This window comes from Mastomys coucha, unplaced genomic scaffold (assembly GCF_008632895.1).
Source record: "Mastomys coucha isolate ucsf_1 unplaced genomic scaffold, UCSF_Mcou_1 pScaffold21, whole genome shotgun sequence".
NCBI classification, from domain to species: domain Eukaryota; kingdom Metazoa; phylum Chordata; class Mammalia; order Rodentia; family Muridae; genus Mastomys; species Mastomys coucha.
Genome location: NW_022196904.1, coordinates 2,824,398 through 2,849,333, shown reverse-complemented (window position 1 = coordinate 2,849,333; position 24,936 = coordinate 2,824,398). Strand labels below are relative to the sequence as shown.

Below are 24,936 nucleotides of genomic sequence, written 5' to 3'. Positions count from 1 at the left end.
GTAAGAATCCAGTCAGATCAGCCTTTCTCAGGACCTCGGTATGGCCATTATCTTTCTAATTCAAAATAGATGAGAGGTTAGAGATGGCCCAGCAGTTAAGCTCACATACTGCTCTTGCAGGACGTAAGTTCAGTTTGCAATACCTGTGACAGACAGCTCATAACTGCCTGTAATTCCAGCTCCAAGGGATCTGATCTCTCTCTCTCTCTGCCTCTCTCTCTCTCTGTTTCTGCCTCTCTCTCTCTGTCTCTCTCTCTCTGTCTCTCTCTCTGTCTCTCTCCCCCATCTCTCTCACACGCGCGCGCACACACACACACATACACACACACACACACACACACACACATGCATGTATGACTATGTATGCATTAACATTTGAAATTAGAAGTCAGTAGATTTAGAACATGCCTAATTTATTATTTAATACAAAACACAAAACAGCAACAGTTTCCATTATCATTTCCCCAACAACTCTCTAGAGCACCATTATTGCCTGGACCGACACTATAGGTCCAGTAATCCACCAACAGGCAAATCTCATTTTAAGAGATTTCCAAAGCACTTAAAGATACTTTTATCTTTAAAAGTAAAGATACATCTAAAGACCTTATTGAATGCTTAAGATACCAGTGTGGGAAAAACCGTCATTATAGGGCAGTCATTTTACCATAACTGTCTTTGAATGGCATGGTTGAATCTGTAGCACAAACAGAAAGCCACATGTATCTTGAGAAACACATCTGAATGGGGTGGGGGTAAAGAAACTATGTCTCACTGCAATGTTAGTGACCTGTAATTTTTGCATACAACGGGTCAAATTGAGGATTCTTGCTCTCTTTCTTTTGGAGGTAGTTCGAGGTAGTCTGAGGTCAGAATACAGCCATGTTTCTTGCACCAGCATGTCCACCCTTGTTCTCTGCTTCTTACACGCTGCTTAGGATGCGCAAGTATGGAATTTTCTCTTCCTCAGCAATCAGGAACTCCTGGGTTTCCTTATCAAAGTCAGTAATTCGAAGTCTAGAAAGATAAAAAAGCTTTAATTAACTCACTCTTCTTTTAAGATTTAATTGTTAAAAGTTATTTATGTATGTGTATGTGCCTGTGTGAATCTCTGGGCACCACATGTGTGCAGGTGCCTGTGGGAGTCAGAAGTCCCTGAGCCTGCAGGAAGTAGGGTTATAGCAGTTGTGATCTGCCATGTTGGATGATGCTGGGAACTGAAGTTGAGTCCTCTGCTAGTGCAGCAAATGCTCTTAACTGGGGAGCCATTTCTCTAGACCTTCCTTTTTGCTCTCCAACATCTCAGTTTCTCTCCATAATCTTTTCCAAGGCCAAGTGCAGGTGACCCTGCTGTTGCCTCTAACTGGGGTGATAGCCATGCTATGATATGATGTGCTCATACATGTTTAACATTCAGACTTTTCCATAAAAACTGATCTGGGGATTGGAGAGATGGCTCAGTGGTTAAGAGCAGTGGCTGCTCTCACAGAGGTTCAATTCCCCACACTGCAGCTCACAACCATCTGTAACTTCAGTTCCAGGGGATCTGATACCAAACTTCTGGCTTCCAAGCCATAATATACATGCAAGTAAAATACCCATACATAAAATTTTTAAAAAATAAAATAAAATAAATTAACTAACTTGTTGGTCTACCCACGCATGCATGTGTATATGTACATGCCTGCCTGCCTGCCAGAGGTCAATGTCAGATGTCTTCAATTGTTTTTCACCTTATCTTTGTGAGACAGGGTCTTTCACTGAATCTGCCTGCCATTCATGGACTGGCTGGCCAATAAGCTTCAGGGAACCTCCTATCTCCACCTTTCTCCCTGGCCCTAAGGTTACAGACATATGAGAGAGACCACCATCAAGTTTATTAGGTGGATGGTGAAGATCTGACCTCAGTTCCCCATGCTTCTGCTGCGAGCACTTTACTTGACTGAGCCTCTTCGCAGCTTCTGCTCTGACTGTCTCTATGCTATGAACTGTACACCCCAACTGAGGTTTACTTCAGTTTGGTGTCAACATTTAGAATGGTGGTACTTCCAGTACTTCCTACAAGTACCAACTCCTTCAAAGCTTTAGTGTTTTGCATAGAAGACTTGGAAAAGACTTGAAGATTTTTTTTTTCAAGCTCCAACCAGTAATTGTTCTCATGCATGTACATGCAGTCCCCCTCCCTCCCTCCCCCCCTCACATATCCTAGCCCTGTCTGTTTTCATTCTATGTTGATTGCTTTTCTATTATTGTGATAAAACACCATGACCAAGGCAACTTACAGAAGGAAAAGTCTATTTGCCTAAACCCCTTACTGTTCCAGCGAGATAAAAGCCTATCACCATGGTGGCAGGGAAGGGTGGCTACAGGAGCAGGACGCTGAGCGCTTACATACTGAACTACACGCATGAAGCAGAGAAAGCTCACTGGGTCTGGTATGAGGCGATCCCAATGACATACTTTCTCAAGCAAGGTCACACCTCCATAACCTACCAAAATAACAATATCAACTGCAGACCAAATATTCAAACATCTGAGCCAATAGGAGACATCTTCATTCTAACAATCATGTTATGTGTATTTTTATGTTTTAAGTAGGTTGGTCCTATAGGAATGAACCATGTACTAGGGCATATATTAACTGTAGTGTTATGTCTTTCTGAGACTTTCCATAGTGGAGTAAGAGGACATTATGAAACTTACTTGGTTTCATAATATCTATCACATTATCTGACACCTATATATATAGATTGAATTTATCATGTCAAAGAACAACTCTTACTTTGCAGATCAAATCAGAGGAATGGTTACCTTGCTCCAGGGTGCAGGTAAACATGGCTGAATTGTAATCAGATGCAGAGCTGGGTTGCTCAGTAAATGACAGATAACTCACCTCTTTCTGCTTTGTTATGCATCCAGTCCCACTTGGGACCCCTCTCAACCTCCAGCCAACACCAAGTAGGAAAGAAATCTTGCAGGCACTCAACACTTTGAGGGGCAGAGCAATTTGCAAGGGTAAATCTTAAGGAAGTGAGCCTGCGTCTTCCTTCCAGGAGAGACAGTTAGAATTATAGACATTTTAACCCAACATCTCATAGGCATATTCAACCCGTCACCCATGAGCCATACACAGATGAGGGAGGGTAGCTATGAAAAGGCCTAGCACAAAAGTATAAGTTTACTCAAAATATTTTTTTTTTTTGGTAAACAAACTGAACAGTTTTTCAGTGTGAACTCTGTATGTGCCATGTTGCAATGTCAAAAGGTTGGACACCTCTATAAGGTTTCAGTTTCCTAGAAATGAATAGCTTAAATAACTACCTAAAATGACTCTGATCTTGAGGGCCAGGAGAGATGGCTCTCCCAGTGAAGTGTTTGCTCCATGAGGACCTGAGGCTACTTCCCAACACCTTCCTAACAAGCTGGAAAGAGTGGCATATGACTGTGGTCCAAGAACCAATAAGGCAGAGACTGACAGGTTCCTAGCACTTGATGGCTAACCAGCCTTACAGAATTTGTTACTCTCAGGTTCCAGTGAGAGGTCCCATCTCAAAAATAACTGAGGTGGATGGCATCTGATGATGGATGGTCATTAGAGGTTGTCTTCTGGCCTCCACACTTGTGTACACAATCCATACACACATGTGCACCTGAGCTCATATACTTTCATAAAAATCACCTTGATCTCATATGGGTTTGAAGACCATAGGGGGAAAAGCAAACAACAGAGATAAACGCTAAAGATTATAAAAATAATATTATACAGGTATCTCATACTTATAAAATATGCTTATATAAAGTACTCTGTATCACATATTTATATGACAAATGCACAGTATAAACCTTTATCTACAAGCAGACCACCCTAGCTCACTTAGTCTATCTTAAATGTTCTCAGAGCACCCATGTTTGGCTCCAGGTGGGCAAAAATCAAATCCCCTAACATAAAGACAACATTATATTAAAATGTTGAAATGTTAAAAATGTTATCTCATATAATTAATGACTACTGTGTTGGAGAAAAAAGTGAATGACTGAGTATGCCTTCATAGTGTAGATCCAGACAATCTTAAGTCAGGACTGTCTGCATAAATAAAGTTATATTTACAAGCATATTTATGCCTTATCCTTACAATAGTACCAAGTATCACCAGTACAAGGGCACTGGCCAGTCTGAGGGCAAAGAAGGACTTTATACTTAATTTAATACTCCTGTAACAGCATCCCCAAGAGAGAGAACATTACTTGAATTCATTTTTAATTTGAATTTTAAAAATATTTTATGATGTCCCTTCCCCAAATACCAATTACCTGCCCATAGTCCCTCAGTGAGAGCTGGGGTTTCATGACAGGATATGCTTACTGGTATAGCACTGGCAGGATTATTACTGGTGTGACCATCTTATTATTGAGTTACTTGCATTTTGGGAGTGCGTGTATAAGAAGGCAGAGGCCAGAGGCCAACCTCAGGTATCATCCTTGATTTTTGAGATGGGGGTCCTCTCATTTGGCCCGGAATTTACCAGTTTGGTTAGACTGGCTGGCCAGTGAGTATTAAGGATTCTCCTTGTTTTTAATCTCTCCATTACTGAAATTATAAATACAAACCCTATGCCTGACTTTTTCCATGTAGTTTCTGGTAATCAAACTCTGGTCCCTTATACTTGTGCAGCAAGGACTCTATGGCCTGAGCCATGTCCCCAGCTCTTACTTCTACCTTAAATTATCATATGATTAGCAGCGCATTTCAGATCTCAGTTTATCCCTTCTTATCCCCAAGGCCTTTTCCCCCCAAACAGAACAGAGGCCAGCTCACCCAAGTACATGCAGGGTGCACTGTTGCTGTTTCAGAGCCTTGAACAGTACAACCAACCCACTGTGGTCCAAGGCGTTCTCCAGCAGGTTGATCCCCCACAGGGTGTTACAGTGGGTAAAAGTAGAAGCAAGGTCCTCACAACAGGCACCAGTCAGTGCGCAGGCTTCCAATCTGCAACAAGAGAAAACAGTTCTGTGTCAGGGTGAGAAGGCATGTGGGTGGGTGGTGACTTAGTCATTTAGACTATGCTCACTCCATAGCCTCTGAGGACAGGCTCTTAAAAGCCCTGTGTTCATAATACCAAAGTTTCCCTTTATTGGCAGATGTGACCACAATTGCTCGTGCTCACTATCCATGTCTGTGGTGAACTAATAGTTCCACTACTGGCCTGCTGTCCCAGCCCTTGAAGCTGGGATGAAATTGGACCTCACGCTGTGTACACTACAGTGAATCAGGGGACAAGGGTTGCTGAGCTCTGAGCCTACACTTCAAGCACCTTGATACTTTTTGATTTGAACCCTTGAGATTCATTCTGCTATGGGCTAAACTACATGCTGTCAAAGTTCTTATGTTGAAGTCCTAATGTCCGGTATCCCATGAGTATGGATTTTCAGACAGTCTTTACAAAGGGAACTAAAGTAAAATAGGGTAGGATCTAATCTTGTATAACTGTGAAGACTCAGGGAGAAGACAACCATTTTCAAGTCAATGAAAAATTCCTGGAACATAGTCCTTGTTTGGTGCTTGAAAGGATCCATCCATGCTGATACATAATCTCACTTCTAGCCTTTGCAACCGTGTTTATCAATAAATTCCTACTGTATGAGCCAGTCAATCTATTTTTGTCATGGCAGCCAAAGAGATGTGGTCTAGTCACTCCTGTCATCTCCAGTGGACATCCATTCCTGCATCTATCCAACCATCTATGCATGCATCTAGTATCCATATATGTTCCTATCCAAGTAAGAGCTATCTATCTATGCAGGCTTTCATCAATGAAGACAAGCATACATCTACACTTGCAATCATCAGTCATCCACCAATGCATCTATCCATCTAAACATCTATGGACTCACCCAACCAAATATGCATCCATCCACTTAATAAACATCTATTCATTGCATGCAACCATCAATCATCCTCCCACCCATGCATTCATCAACTTGGCATCTACCCATATATCCATGCATCGCCCCATCCATCCACCTACACATCTATCCACACAGCATCTCCTTTTTCTGCCTCCATTCCCCACAGTTAGGTTGCCCCATATTACAGTCCCCTAGATGACCAATTCTCTAAGTATGCCCAGTCGAGATAAATCATACCTGGCTAGACTAGCAATCAGCCAGCAGTAAAGGCCCTGCTTTCAGGCTTGAGGTTTGGGAGTGGCTTACTAATATAACTCCTGCTAACTGCTAGGTTACCTAGGTTGCCTATGGAGTTTTTAAATTTTTATTTATATTTATTTTATGTGCACTGGTATTCAGCCTGTATGAATGTCTATATGAGGGTGTCAGGTCCCCTGAAACTGGAGTCACAGACAGTTATGAGGTGCCATGTAGGTGCTGGAAATTGAACTTGAGTCCTCTGGAAGAGCAGCCAGTGCTTTTAACTGTTGAGCCATCACTCCAGCCCCCCCATGGAGTTTTTTTTTTTTTTAAAGATTTATTTATTATGTACACAGCATTCTGTCTGCATGTGTGCCTGCAGGCCAGAAGAGTGCACTATATTTCATTATAGATGGTTGTGAGCCACCATGTGGTCGCTGGGAATTGAACTCAGATCCTCTGGAAGAGGAGACAGTGCTCTTAACCTCTGAGCCATCTCTCCAGCCCTCCCTCCCCCACCCCGCCATGGAGTTTTACTTTACTTTTCTGCACATTAATTGCCCACTTTTTACCACTCTCAAAGACACAGCTATGACATGGTGACACCCACCCAATATTCTGTAAGTGGCAGTTGGGATGTTTTATAGCATCACACAGGAGTTTCACACCAGCGTCTTCTATCTTATTGTTTGAAACCTGTAGGCTCCTCAGGTTTTGGTTGTTCCTCAAGACTTCAGCCAGGTCCTGGCAACCAGTAGCCGTGATGAGACAATATCTCATACTGTAAGAGAAAAATCACAATACAGTGGTTATTCCCTGGTCTGAAGAGGAAACATTTCACAAGGACCAATGATGTCTGGAACTGCAGACAGCACTCAGCAATTCAGATAACATCATGTTCTTGGGCTGGAGAGACCACTCATAGCTTAAGAGCACTGACTGCTCTTCCTGTGGTCCTGAGTTCAATTTCTAGCAACCACATGGTGGCTCACAACCCTTCGGCTGTAGTCATAATTCCTCTCTTTCTCTCAGTTCCTTGTGTCCATATTCTGAGCGGCTTCCCACCTCACACCAAAACCATGACACAGGCCAAGGTACAGATCTATCTGTCCTAAGGAAAGGGTCTCCAGGAGCCTGAAGTGAGTGACTCTACCCTGCATATTCTCAGGCATATATATACATTAAAGATTCCTTAAAAAGGGCCCCCAAGGCCAAGCTCAAAGAAACCTACCTTAGTGATATCAGGACACTGTCTGGGAGACTGAGAGCCCCACAGAGAACCTTCAGCCCTTCATCCTTCAGGTCATTGGAGCTGATGTCTAGGTGGTTCAAGGTTTTGTTCCGCCTAAGAACTTCTGAAAGGAGGTCCCAGCATTGCTCACTGAGGGAACAGTTGGCTAACCTGTCACAGGAAAAGAAAGGCATGTAAGGGGGGGGGATGTAACATTTCTACAACTTTATAAGTAACAGTGACAAAATAGTCAAGCAAGATGAGGAACTTCTGGCTTAGCAGAGCATATTTCCCCTCATCTGCTGTCACATCAGATCTAGCACTGAAACTGAGTAAATTCATTGACAATGCTAATGTTTTGAAGACCTGACCTGAATCTAACCTGAATCCTTTATATTAGCAATGTCTCTTTGGTATTTCTTATAGTTACATGGTTACTGTGATATAGGCAACCTTATCAATGTTGTCTTGTACAAGAAACAGTATGAAAATGTATTTTAAAAAGAATGCCTATGTGGTTTAGTTTCATTTCTGTTGTGATAAAAATATCCTTATAAAATCAATTTTAGGGAGAGAGGCTCTAATTTAGCTCACTGTGGCAGACTGTGCTCTTTCATTGTGTGAAGTCAAGGGGCAGAAACTTCAAACAGCTGGCCACATCATATCTAGAGTCAAAGGCACAGAGAGTTCATACATGCTTGGCTATATTTTCCATTTTTCAATAATCCAGGACCCAAACCCAGGGTAATGCTGCTGCCCACGGTGGGCTGGGTCTTCACAGACTAATTAGCATCATCGAGACAATCCCTTACAGACATGCTCAAGAGCCCACCTAGACACTCCTTCATTGATACTCACTTCTCAGGTGAGTGTCATTGTGCCAGGGTAACAGCTAACACTATCCATCATAATATGAAACATATAGAAATACATGACTTGAAAAATCACCATCATTGGCCCTATCCAAAACACCAAACCTCTCTCCTGAGTTCTAAAGTCCTTAGTTTTCTTCCTAGTTAGACTACTCATTTATTTCATCCACAATTACAAGAGGCCCATTCAGTATGAGATGAAGTCAAGGGCTTTGTGGTCATTTACTCTGTGACTGTCCCATTCTGCATGCCAAAACCAAGTTATTGACACAAGTCTATGTGTCTGTTACAGGTACTTTAATCTAGTCAAACAGATTTTGAAATTTAGTACATGAATCCCTTGATATCTATGGGTAGCAGGGGTGAGTGTGGATGTGGGGTCAGGGTCACTGTGGATGTAAAACTCTGCAGGTACTCAAGAGCTGTGTGTACAGTGGCTCAGCATGTGTCCAACCTGTCATCACTCTCCCATATACTAGTTTTAATCTCCTCCAGTCTTCTTATAATATACAATACAATTTAAACACCAACTAATCGTTGACTGGGGAAATAACAACATAAAATAATCTACAAATGTTAAGTTCAGAACCAATTGAAAAATTTAAATGATTACTATTGTGAATATGCATATATGATGTTCACAGGAACATACCACAGTATGCACGTGAAGGTCAGAGAATAGCTTTGTGGAGTTGGTGCTCTCCTTCCACCTTTACATGGGCTGTTTTGAAGTTTGACCTTGACCTTGAGATCCTCCTGTCTTAGCCTTCTGCAGGATTAGAATTCAGATGTGCCCGAGTACATGTTTTAAAGATTTTATTTTTAATTAGGCGTATCTGTGTTGTGCTATCTGTGGTCTGTCCATGTGAGAGAGGGTGACTGTGAAAGCCAGAAGAGGATGCTTGATATCTCAGACCTAGAGCTACAAGTGGATGTTAAGTTGCCTAACACAGGTGCTAGGAAACAAATGGGTCCTCTGGAAGAGCAATGTGTGTGTTCCTAACCACCGAGCCATCTCTCCAGCCCACTGTGCTTGCTTATGTTTCTTAGGTTTACGCTTTGAAACTTCTGCTATGGGACTGAATCAATGGGAAGACATTATAACTAATTAATTTGTCTGTGTGGTGTCTGGGGACAGGAGTCCTATAGATGGCCTTCCTTCAGTCAGCAAGTCAACAAAGGAACTGTGACAACTCAAGGAAAGAAAGAATGCAGAACTGCCCAAGCACCCTTTAGCTGCATTCCAAGGCCAAGGAATGAGACTGGGTAACTGTCCTAGCCCATTATGGATGCGAACAATACCCTGGCATCACCCTGATCAAGAGACACAACCAGTTTTCCTCCACATAGGCACCCCTTTCCCACAGGAAACATTCTGTCCTTTGCTGTTTTAGGATAAATAGTCCAGTCTGCTGAGATTTGGCTCTAGCCTTTTTTCTACCTCCTATCTCTCTATGTTGCCTTGAAAATCTAACAGTGTGCATTTTGCATGTGTGCTCCTGTGTGTACAGGCTGAGGCTGAGGCTGAGGCTGAGGCTGGTGTTTTCCTCAGTCGCTCTCTGCCTTGTTCTGAGCCTGGGATTCACCAATATGGCTGATCCCTGAGCTCTAGGACCCACCATCTTCATTCCTCAGCTCTGGGATTACAGACATCATTTACTGCTGATATCAGCATAGATAGTACTCCTACCCACTGAGCCATTTCCCCAGCTACACAACTGGCAGATTTTAGTAAACAGAGTGCATGTTCAAACTATCTCTACAGTCTCTACAGTGCACCCCACCTCCCAAGGCCACTTACACTAAGTGCTTCAGAACACAGTGTGGGTGGCACAAAGACTTGCACAATGAGGGCATCCCTTTGTCCAAGTTGTTAGATGACAAATTAAGATGCTTCAACATCTTGTTGCTGATCAGGACAGAGGCAAAGACCTTGCAGTCATCAGGGGAAAGGTTACAGGCTGCTATCCTGCAGGAAAAAGATAATGACATACTGTTATGTTTTCTTGACATTTTCCCTTGCTATCCCTGTGAAGGTTTGGGACTTCTCAGAACTTGACATTGTTCTTTATTTTAAAAAATCTATTTTTAATGAGTATGAGTGTTTCCCTACATGTATATATGTACATCACATGTGTACCTGGTGCCTATAGAGGCCAGGAGTGTCATATCTTCTAGAACTAGAGTTACAGGTGGTCATAAGCCATTCAGTTTAAGTTCTGGGACAGGACTTAAACCTGGGTCCTCTGCATGAGCCACAAGTGCTCTTAAACCTCTGAGCCATCTTTTAAGCCCAGATTTTAAAGATTACATTTATTTTTTCATTTGGTGGTGACAGTGGCGGTGGCGGCAGCAGCGGTGGTGTGTGTGATGCCCTTGAGTTACCAGACATAATGTATGCTGTACTGGGAAACTGTGATGTGCTGTAAGCTTGCTGAAATGAACTCTGAGAGTAAGAAGGGCTTTCCTGTCCCAGACTCCAGCATGTTTATTACAAATGTCTTAAGACTCCGTATCCAGAGAAGGGCTGGCTCCTGTGGGTCTGCAATAGGGAGAGGGGAGAGCAGTCACACAGCCCAAGAGTAAAAGCGCTGTGTTTCTGAGAATGGCTAGAAGACAAGCCAGTGCCAACTATAGTGTCTATTATTTATCCCTACAATGCCCTACAGCTGCTAGTATGAGGGAAAAAGAACAAAGGAACTCACAGGTGGAGAGAATGCTCTACTCTGCCTGGAACTCTCAATGGAGAACTCCAGCAGAGCTGTGTCAAGGCCTCCGCAGTCATTTCTGCTGGATGAGCCGAAGCACCTGTCTTGCTCATGTTATTTGCAGACATTATCTATCTGCTGTAATTTGTTCTTTTACTTGGTGGCACAAAACAGACACCCTGCTTCTCCCCCAGAGCAGGAGATGAAGATCTCCCTCTGACCGCTTCAGTGAGATGTCCGCAGTCAGCTTTGGCTGGATTCTGCAGTCTCCTATATGATGTTGTGCTTAGTTTTCTCTCTCATTGGGTTTCCTCTGATGATGTGTCAGATCTGATAGTAATCTGCTAGCTATCTGTGGCTTCTTTCTTCTTTCTGCTACTTGCTACTTAATCTTTTTTAGTTTTTCTTGCTATATAACTCAATCATTCAAAACCCAAAGCTTGGCTATCATAGATCAATACAAAATACCAGTATCCATGACAGAAAAATAGGATAAAAGTGCACATATCAAGAACTGTAGGGCTGGAGATGGCTCAGTAGTTAAGAGCACTGACTGCTCTTCCAGAGGTCCTGAGTTCAATTCCCAGCAACCACATGGTGGCTCACTACCATCTGTAATGGGATCCGATGCCCTCTTCTGGTGTGTCTAAAGACAGCTATAGTATATTCATGTAAATAAAACAAATAAATTTAAAAAAAATAAAAGAACTGTAGTCCTCCATATTCATCCCCACCTTCATTTTCTGTCACTAGCCACAAACCAGGAACCATGATTTTTGCCTCTAAGTCCTATCCATCTTTGAACTTGTATTGTGAAGTTCACATATATATGTTTATAAATGACATACTTTTGAATCAAATTCATGCCACCCATAACCTCTGAGGTCCATCTAGATATGATCAATAGCTATGGGATTTTCACCTAGCTTACTGTCAGTCAGAATTTCAACTTTTCAGGTATGGACACCTGCCATGAACACCTGTTTAGAAGGCAAACAGAGTCATGTAACTATAGATAGCGCATATGCTTAGCAGTAAGAGTTCTGAGTTCTAGAATGCGTCAGAAGCTGTGAAATCTGAACAGAAGCAATGGTTTCCGAAGTGGATATACCCATGGAGAAATTAACTTTCACATTCCATAATCAGCTTAATTCTTAAAAAATTAGACTTACTAATTTTTAAATTAAATATATGAATGTTTTGCCTGCATGTGTCCATGTACCAGGTGCCTGCAGATGTCAGAAGGCATAAGATCCTGTGGAATTATAGTTACAGATGGTAGCGAAGCACTACATGAGTGCCAAGGATTGAACTCTGGTCCTCTGGAAGAGCAACAATAGCTCATAACAACCCAGTGTTTTAAATTATTACAAATTACATTCATTTATTTAATTGCACGTGTGTGTATGCCTGAGCACACATGCTACAGCATGCAAAAGGAGCATGAGGAGAATGTCGAACAAAAGAGAACCTTTCTCCATGAGGGTCCTGGGATTGAACTCAAGTTGTAGGTTTGGTAACAAGTGCCTTAATCCACTGACCCATCTCACTGACCAGCAGTGATCAGTTCTTAAAGTGAGGAAGTCTACACATGAACGACATAAAAATAGGACACAAGTGCACAAGTTAAAACTGTAGTCCTGTGATGGCTTTAATGTCATTGTGACACAATCTAAAATCAACTAAAAAGGGAGTCCCAAGGAGGGGTTCTCTAGATGGGGAACACCTGTGGCCATGTTTATGGGTGATTTCTTGATGAAGTTAAATGAGGTGGTAAGACTTGTCCACTGTGGGAGGCACCATTCCTTAGGAAGCAGGATCCTGACCTGTATAGGAGTGGAGGAAGTTACTTGATCACTAGCATGTGTGCATTAATACACTCTTGATTGTGCATGAGATGTGACTATGTTTCCAGATTTTTGCTACCCTGGCTTCCCACAACAACACCTATAAGCTGAAATTCTGAATCCGGTAACCATTTTTTTTCTCTCTGTCATTGCTTAGCTCAGGACATTCTGTCACAGCAAGTGGATCAAAACTAAGATGCCTCTTTTAAGGGGAGTCAGTGAGCTAGGAGAACACACAGACTTACATCAGCTTTTCTATGTTGCACTCTGCCTGGTTCAAGACATCACACAATAGTTTCACGTCACTGTGGGACAGGAATGTGAGGTTGAGGTTCAAGTGCTGCAAACGCTGATTCTGAATCAACTCAAAGAACAGGTGGTTATCACACAGGAAGGTCACATTATTTACCCTGTAGAACAAAGAGAGGTATCCATCAGTTTCCACTAAGCTCTCATCTTTGGCAAGATGCTATACCCCATACGGACAACATAACTCTAATTTTATAACCCAGTGACACAGCTCACTAGGTGATTTTTCTCTTTCATGTGGAATTCTAAGAAAAGTTTGGAGGCAAGGTTGGCCGTCACATTAGGAAGCCCTGCATACACTTTCATCACTGTACAATTCATGGGGCAGCCCTCGATGAAGAATGGTCAGCCGCACACGTTAGCAAGGTACCAAGCCAGTGAGATTCTACTTTGGACTGTATAAGCCGTCATTTATGCAGTTATCTGAGAGATGGTGGGAAGGCAAGTCTGTTACTTCCATGATATGACTACATCAAAGTTGACCTCTAACTTACACGAGTGCTCTAAGGGTGCAGCTGGGGTACTTCAGGTGATTATACAAGACCAAAAAGGCTGTTTCATTGAGATTAGTGTCTTTCACTTGGAGTACATGGATGTCCTTACTGCTTATGAGCACAGAGCACATATGATGCCAACAGATGAGTAGCTTTTGCCTGTAACAGAGGACAAAGAAATACATTCCACTGTTAGAAAGTTAATTCAAGGCACTAGGGAGATTGCTCAGTGGTTAAGAGCATTTCTTGTTCTCACAGAAGACCAGAATTCAGTATCTAACACCAACATGGTGGCTCACAACCATCCTAACTCCAATGCCAGCATTATCTGACACTCTTCTGGCCACCATGAGTGTTGTATGCACACGTTATGCATGCACACATGTAGGCAAAACATCTGTACATATAGAATAAAAATAAACAAATGATAAAACCTGCCGGCACTTTTGGTTCTACTCATTTACAAAAAGTTAAGCCAAACCATTCACAGCACATAAATGTGGCAAACTGACTCCCCCCGAACAGATTAAGGGTAGCCAGGTAAGGTCATTTCATGTTTGCAGTTCTTAGCCAGACATGTGGCAAGGTCTGTGGGATTCTGGTGTTATAGCTTGAGGGTAGAGATGTAGTTAATGTCTATTGGGAAAAGGCCAGAGGATTCTGAGAATCCTGCACATTGGGGACCAGGCTTGTCTGGGGCTTTCACCTATGCTTCCACTCCCACAGTGGGTAAGATAATGCATCTAACTTTAAGGAATGATAGAGAGAGAAGGAGACTGCACACAAACACAGTCGTGACATAGAGTGGACCAACACAACCCTATACATGTCTGCATGCAATTTATCCAGAAGGCTCTCAAGAATAGACACATCCCTGGTTCATCTCACACATAAGATCACATTCTAAATTGCCTGGCATACTAGCAGAAGGAAATGAGAGAACTGATGCCCTGATTATACCTGGAGACATGGAATTGCTAGAACAAGCCTGAATGTTACACCAGCAATTTCACCTTTCTTCTCAGAATTTACATAAGCTCTTGCTCAAATTGCCTATGTCACAATGTAAACATCTTGCAAAGTCCCATGCAACTTGCATGCCTCTTGCATCACTGGGTCCCCTTGGAAGATCAGGAGTTAACCCTAGAGGTCTACTCCCCAATGCAATCAGGCAAACGAATGTCACTCATTGCCCAGGCTTTGGTAATCTTAGGTATGTACATGTTGTGGTGGATACTTGCTCCACCTTCATATACAGTGTGTCCATCCATGGTAGGTGAAAAGGCCTCTCATGTTATTAAGGCCATGAAATCAGCAATGTTTGTAATGGGAGCACCTTGGGCACTCAAGACTAACAGTGGACCTGCTTACTCATCTTAGCAGTTCAGCACCTTATCCTCATGGAGGATCAGTCACTCCTTTGGGATCCCCTATAATCCTCAAGGCCAAGCAATCATAGAGCAACTCCCTTCTTGAAGGGAACACTTGCTCATGTCACCTTCCCAGAATCCAAAAGAGACCCATACCTAGCCTTGGTGGAAGACCTGTTCCATGTGAACTTTCTCTTCTTTGATGAGAAAGGGCTGAGCCCTGCTTACAAATATTGGGCATTTTTGCCAAGGGACACGCCCCTCCCATTGGTGAGATGAAGGGACCCAATAACCTCTCAATGGCAACCACTGCTCTGCTTCTGACAAGGGGGAGAGGTTATGCTTGTGTTTTCCCCCAGGACAGAACTGAGCCAATATGAGTACCCTCGAGAGATGTTTACCTAGCTATGGACCAGGAGGTAATGAAGGAGCCAGAAGAAGACCAGGATATGGAGATGTGATGTATATACTGTGTTTATTAGTTTCTGTCAGCCTGGGAGGGCCGACAAGCTCTGGGTTTTGGTGCCCTTGTCTCCCATTTTTTGCCTGTGACAATTAACTCCCCAGCCTATCCTGTTCTTTTCTCTTCTAATGTGAGTCTGGGTTTGCCCTTCATGGACTTAGTCACTACCCCCTAATGATTAGAAGACACGTGGCCCATGGAGGAAATTCTCTGTTTTACCACCAATGTCTTCTCTGTCAGACCTTGTATCCGACTATACAATATGACCACAGGGGACTTTCATGGTAATCTAACCTATGGCACCATGTTAGGCATGGAACTTCACATTCCCCTTACTGATTACAAATCCCCAAAGGATCCCCCAAGCATACCATGTCCAGCCCTGCCTCGATGTCCAAGGGTCCCTCAAAGGCCCGCTTTCATGGGACTTCCTGTACCTTGGGAGCACTGCCAGCCTGAACTAGGTGTAAAAGTCACTGGGGACTGCCCGATATTGTCATCTAACCTCACACTTGGCTTGTGGAGGTTTATCTCACATGATGCTTCCAATATTACTCTCTATGTTAACAGGGATCCCATCAGATTCTGATTTGATTCCACGATGAACAATTGGAATTTGTGTGGCCCCTATAATTATCTTGATTTATGCCCCCCTACTCTCCTAAAGGGTGGCCACTCTTTAATGGGACAACATTAAGAGGCTGTTGGATACCTCGTAGATAGCCACTTACACTATGATGGGAAGAATTGTCATACTAATAATTATTTTGTTTAAGTGTCTCACACAGCATATCTCCAGGCAGTGCTCTGTAAATAAGGTGACCCTCAAGGTACTGATGGCTCTCAAAACTCCTGATTGTGGCCCCTCTAAGGAAGTGATCAAAGCATGGATGGCAGAGATCTATGAGACCACCATGTAGGCTGTTCCTCACCTCCCCATTGTGTGATGTACCTCTGGAGTGATATCTCTTTGAGGGCTGATAGTCAATGGCTCAGCAGATAAACAGTTCCTGCCCTCTGATGACCTACGCTCAATTCCTTAGACCACAAAGTAGGAAAACTGATTTCTGCAAGTTGTCCTTTGACTGGTCAACTACATTAAGTCTATATTAAGTGTTGTAGGGAATATGGCCTTAATGTAGGCTGGTCTATCCAGGGTAAGATCCTGGATAACCTAAGACAGGCACAGTCCAGTATACTGGGAATCCTCTGAGGTGGGGTCAACAATGTTGAGGCAGTGGTACTCCGGCTTCCACTAGGCTGTCAAAATCTAAAAATAAAAGGGTGGATATGTAGCAGGAATGGCAGGGCCACCTCTATGTAAACGCTGGGGGCTGTGTGGCTGCAAAAGCATCTCCTGCAGGAAGACCTGAGGACTGCCTGAAAGAGCAAGGATTGCTGCTGCAGACAATGCCAGCCAATCAGGAACTGCTGTTTAGAACAGACACTTTCTTGGGACCAATGGAGGCACAGGTGGAGGGTATTAAAGGAGCTTGCTGCAGCGCTTCTCACCTGCTCCCAGAGTCTGTATCAGTAACTCTGTGCCAGCTAGTCCCAAGAGCAGGTGGGGTTGGGCAGAGAGCTGTCCAGGGTACAGGCAACAAACGCAGAGAGCTTGGCAGGGTTGAACTTGAGGAATTCTGCCTTATAGTTAACCTTGGTAGTTTTAGAATGAAAAATGAGGCAGGGTTTCAGAGTCCCTGAGTCAAAACCTAGAGCAAGGATCTCTCGGCTTAAGCTTCAGATGTCACTATTTACTCAGTATGTATCTTGGACAATATATGTGACTTCTCTGCCTACTTCCCTCATGTCTAACAGGATAATCAAATCTGCCTTGTAACATTTCTTACTGTGTGTATGTGCCATACCATGTGTGTGCAGATCAAAGGACAACCTGCAGAAATCAGTTTTCCTATTTTGTGGTCTAAGGAATTGAGCGTAGGTCATCAGAGGGCAGGCACCGTTTATCTGCTGAGCCATCCTGGCAGCTCACCTTACATGTCTCTGAGTATGAGATGAGTCAATTTAGTACATGTTTTTGTGTGTATATGTTTGTGAATACACATACATGCACATGTGTGTGCATGTATATGCTTGCATATGGAAGCCATGCCTCTGTCTCGTTAGTGCTGGGGTTGTAGGTACATGCTGCTAGGCACAGCCTTTAAAAAAAATGTGGATCCAGGGAATAAAACTGAAGTTCTCTTACTGTGCAGCAACTGAGCCGTCCCATATTCCCCACAACACTTAATGTTTACAAGGTGGTTTGCAGCTAGGTGGCTGAGAGAGTCTGAGTGGGATGCGCATATCTCAGAAGGGCAGAAAACACACACAGGACATAGACCAGCCCATCCCTTCTCACAGTATGGTGGGTTAGTGTCACTGCTGCTTTGTTAACAAGGCCACTATAACTAAGAAAAGAAAAGTCTCAAGGATAAACTTCAGGGCTCCTAAACAGTCAACTTAACTAATTCTACTGCTGTAGAAAGATCAGAAGTTCCAGGCCACCTTTGATTACAGAATGAATGGAAGGCTAAACCACATCTCAAGAAATGAAATGGGGCTGCAATTCCTGGTAAAGTGCTAGCCTAGTGTATATGATGACATGGATTCTATTCTCAAGATGGAAAAAATGTGTCAAGAGATCATAAATTATACACATGTATTTTGGTTGTCTGTTTGCTTGTGGGTTTTGTTTTTGGAAACAGAATCTCACTCTTTAGACCAGACTCACCTGGAACCACTTTGTACGTAGCCCAGACTAGTTTTCAATGCTCAGAGAACTTCTTACCTCAGTTCCCTGAGTGCTGAGGTAACAAGCATGAGACCCCCCCATACTTGACTCAGTTTAATTAATACTTTGTATTCCTCACGAACACTGTGTTATGTATCGTAGGCCTGCCCTGCACTTGCTATCCAAAAGCAATGATGACCCTGAGTTTCCGGTCTGGCTCCACTATCTGAGAACTTGGATTACAGGCATGCACCACCACACTCAGTTTTATATGATGCTGGGGAGCAAATCCAGGATTGTGCAAGTATAGCAGGCAATACTCTGCGAACTGAACTACTTCTTCCTGGGCCCCTGTACGTATGAACTGATGCGATACTGCTGCTCCATATATATGCACAAATAAAAATTAAGAAACATACTCAGGCATGGAGGCACATGCCTTTAACTCCAGTACTCTGGAGACAGGCAGATGGATATCAGAGTTCCAGGCTTGCCATAGCTACAGAGTGAGATCCTGTCTCAAAACAATTACAAAAACGTAACTATTAATAAGATCAAATAGTATATCTTTCAAAGAGTCAATCCAGGGCTCAAAATGGAGCCTGTTGGACTGGAGACAGCTCAGTGTTAAGCGTGTTCACGTTTCTTCAGAGAATAAGAATTTGGATCCCAGAACCCACATCCAGCAGTTAGCTATAGCTCCAGGGGCTCAGACACCACTGAGGCCATCTCTACACATGTGCATACTAACACACAGCCACATACGCATAAAATAAAAATCAATCTTAAAATAAATGGATGCTGTTGACCAAAAAGGTGAATTTGCTGTTTTTCCCCCTTAAAAGCTCTATTTTGTTTTTAAATTTGTTTTTTAAAAAATGTTTAATTGAAATGGAATAACATCACTTTCCCTCTCCTGTCTTTGTGGTGCACTCTCAACTCTCAAGGTGACAATGTTTTTTTTTTTTTTTTTTTTTTTTAAAGATTTATTTATTTATTATATGTAGGTACACTGTAGCTGTCTTCAGATGCACCAGAAGAGGGCATCAGATCTCATTACGGGTGCTTGTGAGCTACCATGTGGTTGCTGGGATTTGAACTCATGACCTTCCAAAGAGCAGTTGGTGCTCTTCCCCACTGAGCCATCTCACCAGCCCGTGACAATGTTTTTTATCGTTACCTGTTGAGTTTGTTTTTGTTGCTTGTGTGTATGTGGTTTGTAGGCCCACCACTCGCTATTAATTAGTATGGGTGAGTTTTGAATCTGTCTATATAAGTGACCAATACATAGGGACAGATTCTGAAAAGGGGACGGAAAGGAAAGATAGTGAATGGACTCACGTATAGCCATGCTCTTGTTCTTCACTCAGGACATTTTGGGTTGAAAAGGATAGTTTTTTCAGTGTAGAACAGTGTTTTAAGCAGTGGGCAGCAACAATAACATCAGAATAATCCTTAGCAACAAAGTTAATCTGTTCCATACAGTTCACTGCGTGTACTAAGAAGGTTTCATCATCCATCTCAAACAGACAGTAAAACAACTTCATGCCATCTATCTGTTCTTGAAGCATTCCATTGCCACTTATGGTTTCCAGGCAGTGACACAACTGATGCTTTATTTCCTGGGACAGCTGGTAGCCAAAAAATGCCTCTAGCTTTTTTTGTTCTGATTTATGTAAAAGGCCAAAGATGAAACAGCCCAAAAAAGTCCACTGTACTTTGACTTTCTTTAGAAATGTAAACATGAGTGTCTCTATACTTTCAACATCTGGGCTAGGGTGGTCCATGTGGCTCTTTAGCAGATAAAAGATGGCCGCACAGACCTCCTGGATAGATGGGTGGAGGAAAATGTAAGAGTTTTCACATTCCTTGCTCTTTTCAAGGATCCTTATATCCAGCAGTGTGGGGATATCAGAGTCCATGATCCCATTTCTCCTGAGAGCCTCCTCACTAAACACAAATGTGTCAGTCCACATGCCCTCGGCAGCCAGAGAGCACAAGCTCTGCAGCTGGTCTTGGCTTTTCTTACTGGGATATTGGGCACGTTGGGAAATGAACAAATTGAAGATGTGAGTGGTATACAGGGAGGTGGTACGTCGGCAGATGGAGACTGGGTGTCTTCCCTTCTCTATCTCTTCTTTTAGACAAGTAGCCACCATCCAGCAGAGCACAGGGACTTGACATACAGTGAACAGCTGCTCATTTTCTCTCACCAAACTGAAGGCTTCCTGGGTTCTGTTCCTATCTTGGAACAAGCTGCGGAAATATATCTTAATATTGCTCTCACTGAAGCCTGTTATTATTTTCACATTTGTGCACTCAATCCTGTCCTCCATTTTCTCAAACGTCTCCGGGGTAGCAGAGATGAGGAACGAGGATTCCGGAAGCATCTTCCTCCTGAGCAAACTGCTCATCAGTATATTCACTGGCTGCTTCTCCATGCAGTTATCACACAGCTCCGACTCCTGTTCGGACATATTGCATTCCATCGCTTCCAAGCTGTCGATGATAAATAAGAGTTTCTCCGGTTGGGATAGGATCTCCTCTATGGGAGCTGAGGTGTCGGGCCACTCTTTGGAGATCAATTCTGCCAAGCTTGCTTTCTTCAACTTCTTCACATCTTGACAGCAGAAGTAGAAGATGTAGGAGAATTTGTTCTGAAACACCATGCCTTCTGACCAGGCAAGCATTAACTTTGTCAACATCAGTGACTTGCCAATTCCTGCTACTCCCTGCAGGAACACCATGTGTGGCTTCTTTCCAGTTGCCTTTGATATAAGAAAGTTCTCAAAACGGTCACAGTCATCCTGGGTAAATTTCTGCTTAAAGAAATCTTGATCTTTGACGTTAAACTTTCTGGCATAATCATGGGTCAGCTTCTTCTTCAGATGAGCTTGATATAACTTTGAGTGTCCTGAGTCAGTGAACACAAGGGGAAAAAAATCCACAACATATCAAAGTTAAGTTAAACATTCACCCACATAGAGTATGACCTAGATATTTTAATTCTCAGAATGTATTCTTAAAAAGTATTTAGTCTTAATTATGTGTGTTAGTGGATTCCTGTGGAGGTCAGAAGTGTTAAATCTACTCCCTCCTTCCTGATCTGGATTTACAGCAGTCCATGAACAGCCCCCCCCCCTAAGGTGCTGGGGATTGAACTCAGGTGCTAGACAGTAACACCATGCCAGGAAGTTTGGCAAGGCTGAGCAGGTGGAGACCCAGAGACTCAGTGGGCACACACCTGAGGCTCAGATGACTCCCCACCCCCTGGCAGACTCCTGACTTGGAACACCTACCACACTCCTTGCATAAAAGAATGTTATATGGTCACATAGGCCCAAAACAGTTCTCCATGGTAATGAGGTACCTAGAAGCCCAGAGGGCTTAGCCAATAAACTTCCCTTCCCAGACATTCCTCCCTGCAAAAGGTATTTAATCTCAGGTCTACCCTGAGAAGTGGGTATGGTACATTATGCACCCATTTTCTACCATGAACAACCAATAAACTGACTGAACCATCCATGAACTGTCTCTTTCATCAAGATCTGCGTGGGAAGCCATGAAGAAAGCATTTGACTTCAGAGCCACAACTTAATTCTCCCTTAGAAGGCCTCTCTGTGCTCCCAGCCACAACTGCCACCAAGCCTGCCTTTGCCAAGCTAAGGACAATCACTCCGCTGGGATAAGCCTGAGCTCCCCATTATGTCCCTGCCCAGGCTAGATGCTGGCCTGACTCCATTCTCTGCTCTTCAAGACTCTCAGTGGTGCCTGGATGTCCATGAGTATGAGAACCCCATGGGCTTGTTGCAGGCCTGGGGACCCCCAAACTAGCTCTGGCTTTCCCACCTCCTGAAGTGGTATCTCTGTGATTCCCTACAGCCTTGCACTACCCCGGATGGACACTCAGGTCCTCTGCAAGAGTGGGATATGCTCCTAGTCACTGAGTCATTTATTCAGCCCCCTTATGATGTATGTTTTTAGAAGTTTGTAAGCCGTGGGCCCAGAACAATGCTAGTTAATATGAGATTTCCACTGGCCCTGGAACACAGTTGCATTTTTCTGTGTGTCAGGCATGCTATACTGTTAAACTGTCACGTGCTGTTTCAGAAGCTGGCACTTGAAGTGGGGTGTCCCTTTTCTCTACTTCAGACTCAAGCATGTCTAAGTGCAGTGCCTTCTTGGGTTCTTGTCTGGGAATGGGCTGACCCCTAACTCTGCAACAGGAAGAGAATTCGTAATAGCCAGAAACTGGAAACAACCTAGTTGTTCTGCAACTGAAGAATGGACAAAGAAAATGCAGTGTGTCTACACAATGGAATACTATTCAGCTACTAAAAACCAAGACATCATGAATTCAGGCAAATGGATGGATCTTGAGAATATCATGCTAAGTGAGAGAATCCAGTTCCCAAAGGGCATTATGGTATGTACTCACTTAAAAGTGGGCATCAGCCATAAAATATAGGTTCCATGTTATACTCCACAGAGCCAAAGAAGCTAAACAAGAAGGAAGGCCTAAGCAAGGAAGCTTGAATTTCACTTAGAAGGGAAAATAAAATAGTCATGAGAGGCAGGTAGAGGGAGAGAACTGGGGGGAAGGGAGACGGGGAAGGAAATGGGGGATTCAGGACCAGGTGTGGGGAAGGACAGGAGAGAGATGGCCAGATGGCCATGAAACGAATGGAAATCTGCAACTGATGGGGGTGAGGAGGTGGAGGGCATCTCCAGGACAAGACATGGCCCGGGACAAGGGAAGTGCCCAAGAATCAATGGTGTGATCTGAGCTGTGACTTTACTACACTGGGGATATGGAAACTGGATATAGGCCACCTCCTATATCCACATAGGAACCTCAGGGGAGCAATAGAGACATCAACCCACCCACAAAACTTTTAACCCAAAATGTATCCTGACTACAGGTGTGATGGTTTGTATATGCTTGGCCCATGGAGTGACACAATTAGGAAGTGTAGCTTTGTTGGAGTAGATGTGTCACTGTGGGTATGGGCATTAATACTGTCCTAGCTGCCTGGAAGTGAGTCTTCTCCTGGATGCCTTCGGAATAAGAGGTGGAACTCTCTGCTCCTCCAGTCCCACGTCTGCCTGCCTGGTCACAGCCATACTCCTGCCTTGATGATAATGGACTGAACCTCTGAACTTGTAAGCCAGCCCCAATTAAATGTTGTTCTTATAAGAGTTGTCTTAGTCATGGTTTCTGATCTCAGCAGTAAAACCCAATCTAATGCAACAGGTAATGCAGGCATGGGGGAGGGAGCAGAGACTGAGGGAATGGCCAACGAATAACTGGACAAACTTGAGACCCATCCCATGGGGAAGCACCAATCCCTAACACTATTAGTAATACTCTGTTATGTTTGCAGACAGAAGATGTCCTCTGAGAGGCTCCACCCAGAAGCTGACTCAGACAGATACAGACATCCACAGCCAAACAGTGAATGGAACTTGGAGACTCTTATAGAAGAATAGGAGGAAGGATTGTGGGTCCGAAAGGGATAGCAACTCCACAGGAAGACTAAGAGTCAACTAACCTGGGCCCTTGGGGATCTCAGAGTCTGAACCAATGACCAAAGAACATACACACGACTGACATAGGCTTGCTTCCCTGCACATATGTAACAGATGTGCAGCTTGGTCTTCATGTGGGTCCTGAACAACTGGAGCAGGGGCTATCCCAAAAACTGTTGCCTGTTCATGGGATATGTTCTTCTAGCTGGGTTGCCTCGTTGGTCTCAGTGGGAGAGGAAATGCCTAGCCTTGCAGAGACTTGAAGTGCCAGGGTGAGGAGAAGAAAAGAAGAGAAAAGAAAAAGAGGGGAGGGGAAGGACTGTGGGAGGGGGTAATTGGGAGGGGGCAGTGAGAGGGATATGAAGTGAGTAAGTAAAAATAAAATAAAATAATAAAATAAAGAAATAGCTGGTCAGGGAATGAAGGGCCTAAGGACGGTTAGAAACAAAAGCCAGACTAAAGCACAGACTTTGTGAAAAGAAAAAGAGATATATACAAGTCATTGTACGTACATGGCATTCAAGAGAGCTAAGTGGTTAAGTAGTTAAAAGCACCCAGAGGACCTGGGTCCAATTCCAAGCATCCACATGACAGCATCCACACTCTGTAGGTCCACTACCAGAAGATCTGATGTCCCTCTCTAGCTTTCAAGGGCACTGTCCATACATGGCGCACATACATATATGCAGCCACTCTCCCATATACACAATATAGTTTCTAACTGTTCTTACGTATTTTGATCATGAATTAAAGATTTAAATATGTGCAACTAGAATTCCAGAAGAAGGTGGGATATAAAGAACAGCACAGAGACAATCTTTAAACAAGTATAGACTGAAGAGTGAACAATATTATATAGCTGCAGATCTAAGATAACTAGTGAATCCCAAGAAGGCTGGGCTTAGGAAAAACCTACACCCAGGCTTATCCTGGAACCTCAAGGACAAAGAAATGAATGGAACCTTAAAGCGTCCATAGTATCTTATACCAGGATAATGATGTGTGTGACTCTTAAGATCTCAGTGTTCATGAAACAGGGATTTTTGATATAAGTTTTTGCTTGTTAAAATCAAAACAACCGCAGTCACGACAAAGACTGAGAAATCTTGTTTCACACTGTATGACATAGCTGTTTCAAATACATATGTGATATGTATGTGGGAAGGTGAGTGGGGGAGCAGTACAGGGTGACATTGGTGTCTTCTTCAAATGCCCTCTGCTTTTTAAAAGAT

At 43.3% G+C, this 24,936-nt stretch overlaps 1 protein-coding gene across 5 annotated transcripts in view; it reads right to left on the bottom strand.

The window, feature by feature from the left end:
- Window positions 1–392: 392 nt before the first annotated feature.
- Window positions 393–24,936, bottom strand: part of Nlrp4 (NLR family pyrin domain containing 4) — a 38,160-nt gene continuing 13,616 nt past the window's right edge. For 2 of the 5 annotated variants that reach the window (XM_031385246.1, XM_031385247.1), the window contains exons 4-11: window positions 19,517–21,089; window positions 13,609–13,767; window positions 13,051–13,215; window positions 10,052–10,219; window positions 7,379–7,549; window positions 6,758–6,928; window positions 4,817–4,987; window positions 393–1,017 (exon numbers count right to left, since the gene is read on the bottom strand). In XM_031385246.1, the coding sequence (XP_031241106.1) occupies window positions 924–1,017; window positions 4,817–4,987; window positions 6,758–6,928; window positions 7,379–7,549; window positions 10,052–10,219; window positions 13,051–13,215; window positions 13,609–13,767; window positions 19,517–21,089 (2,672 nt within the window). In that variant the 3' untranslated portion in view covers window positions 393–923. Of the gene's footprint in view, window positions 1,018–4,816; window positions 4,990–6,757; window positions 6,929–7,378; window positions 7,550–10,051; window positions 10,220–13,046; window positions 13,216–13,608; window positions 13,768–19,516; window positions 21,090–21,419; window positions 21,439–24,936 lie in introns of those variants that run through there. The other 3 variants (XM_031385248.1, XR_004122879.1, XM_031385249.1) reach the window with 3 other exon arrangements.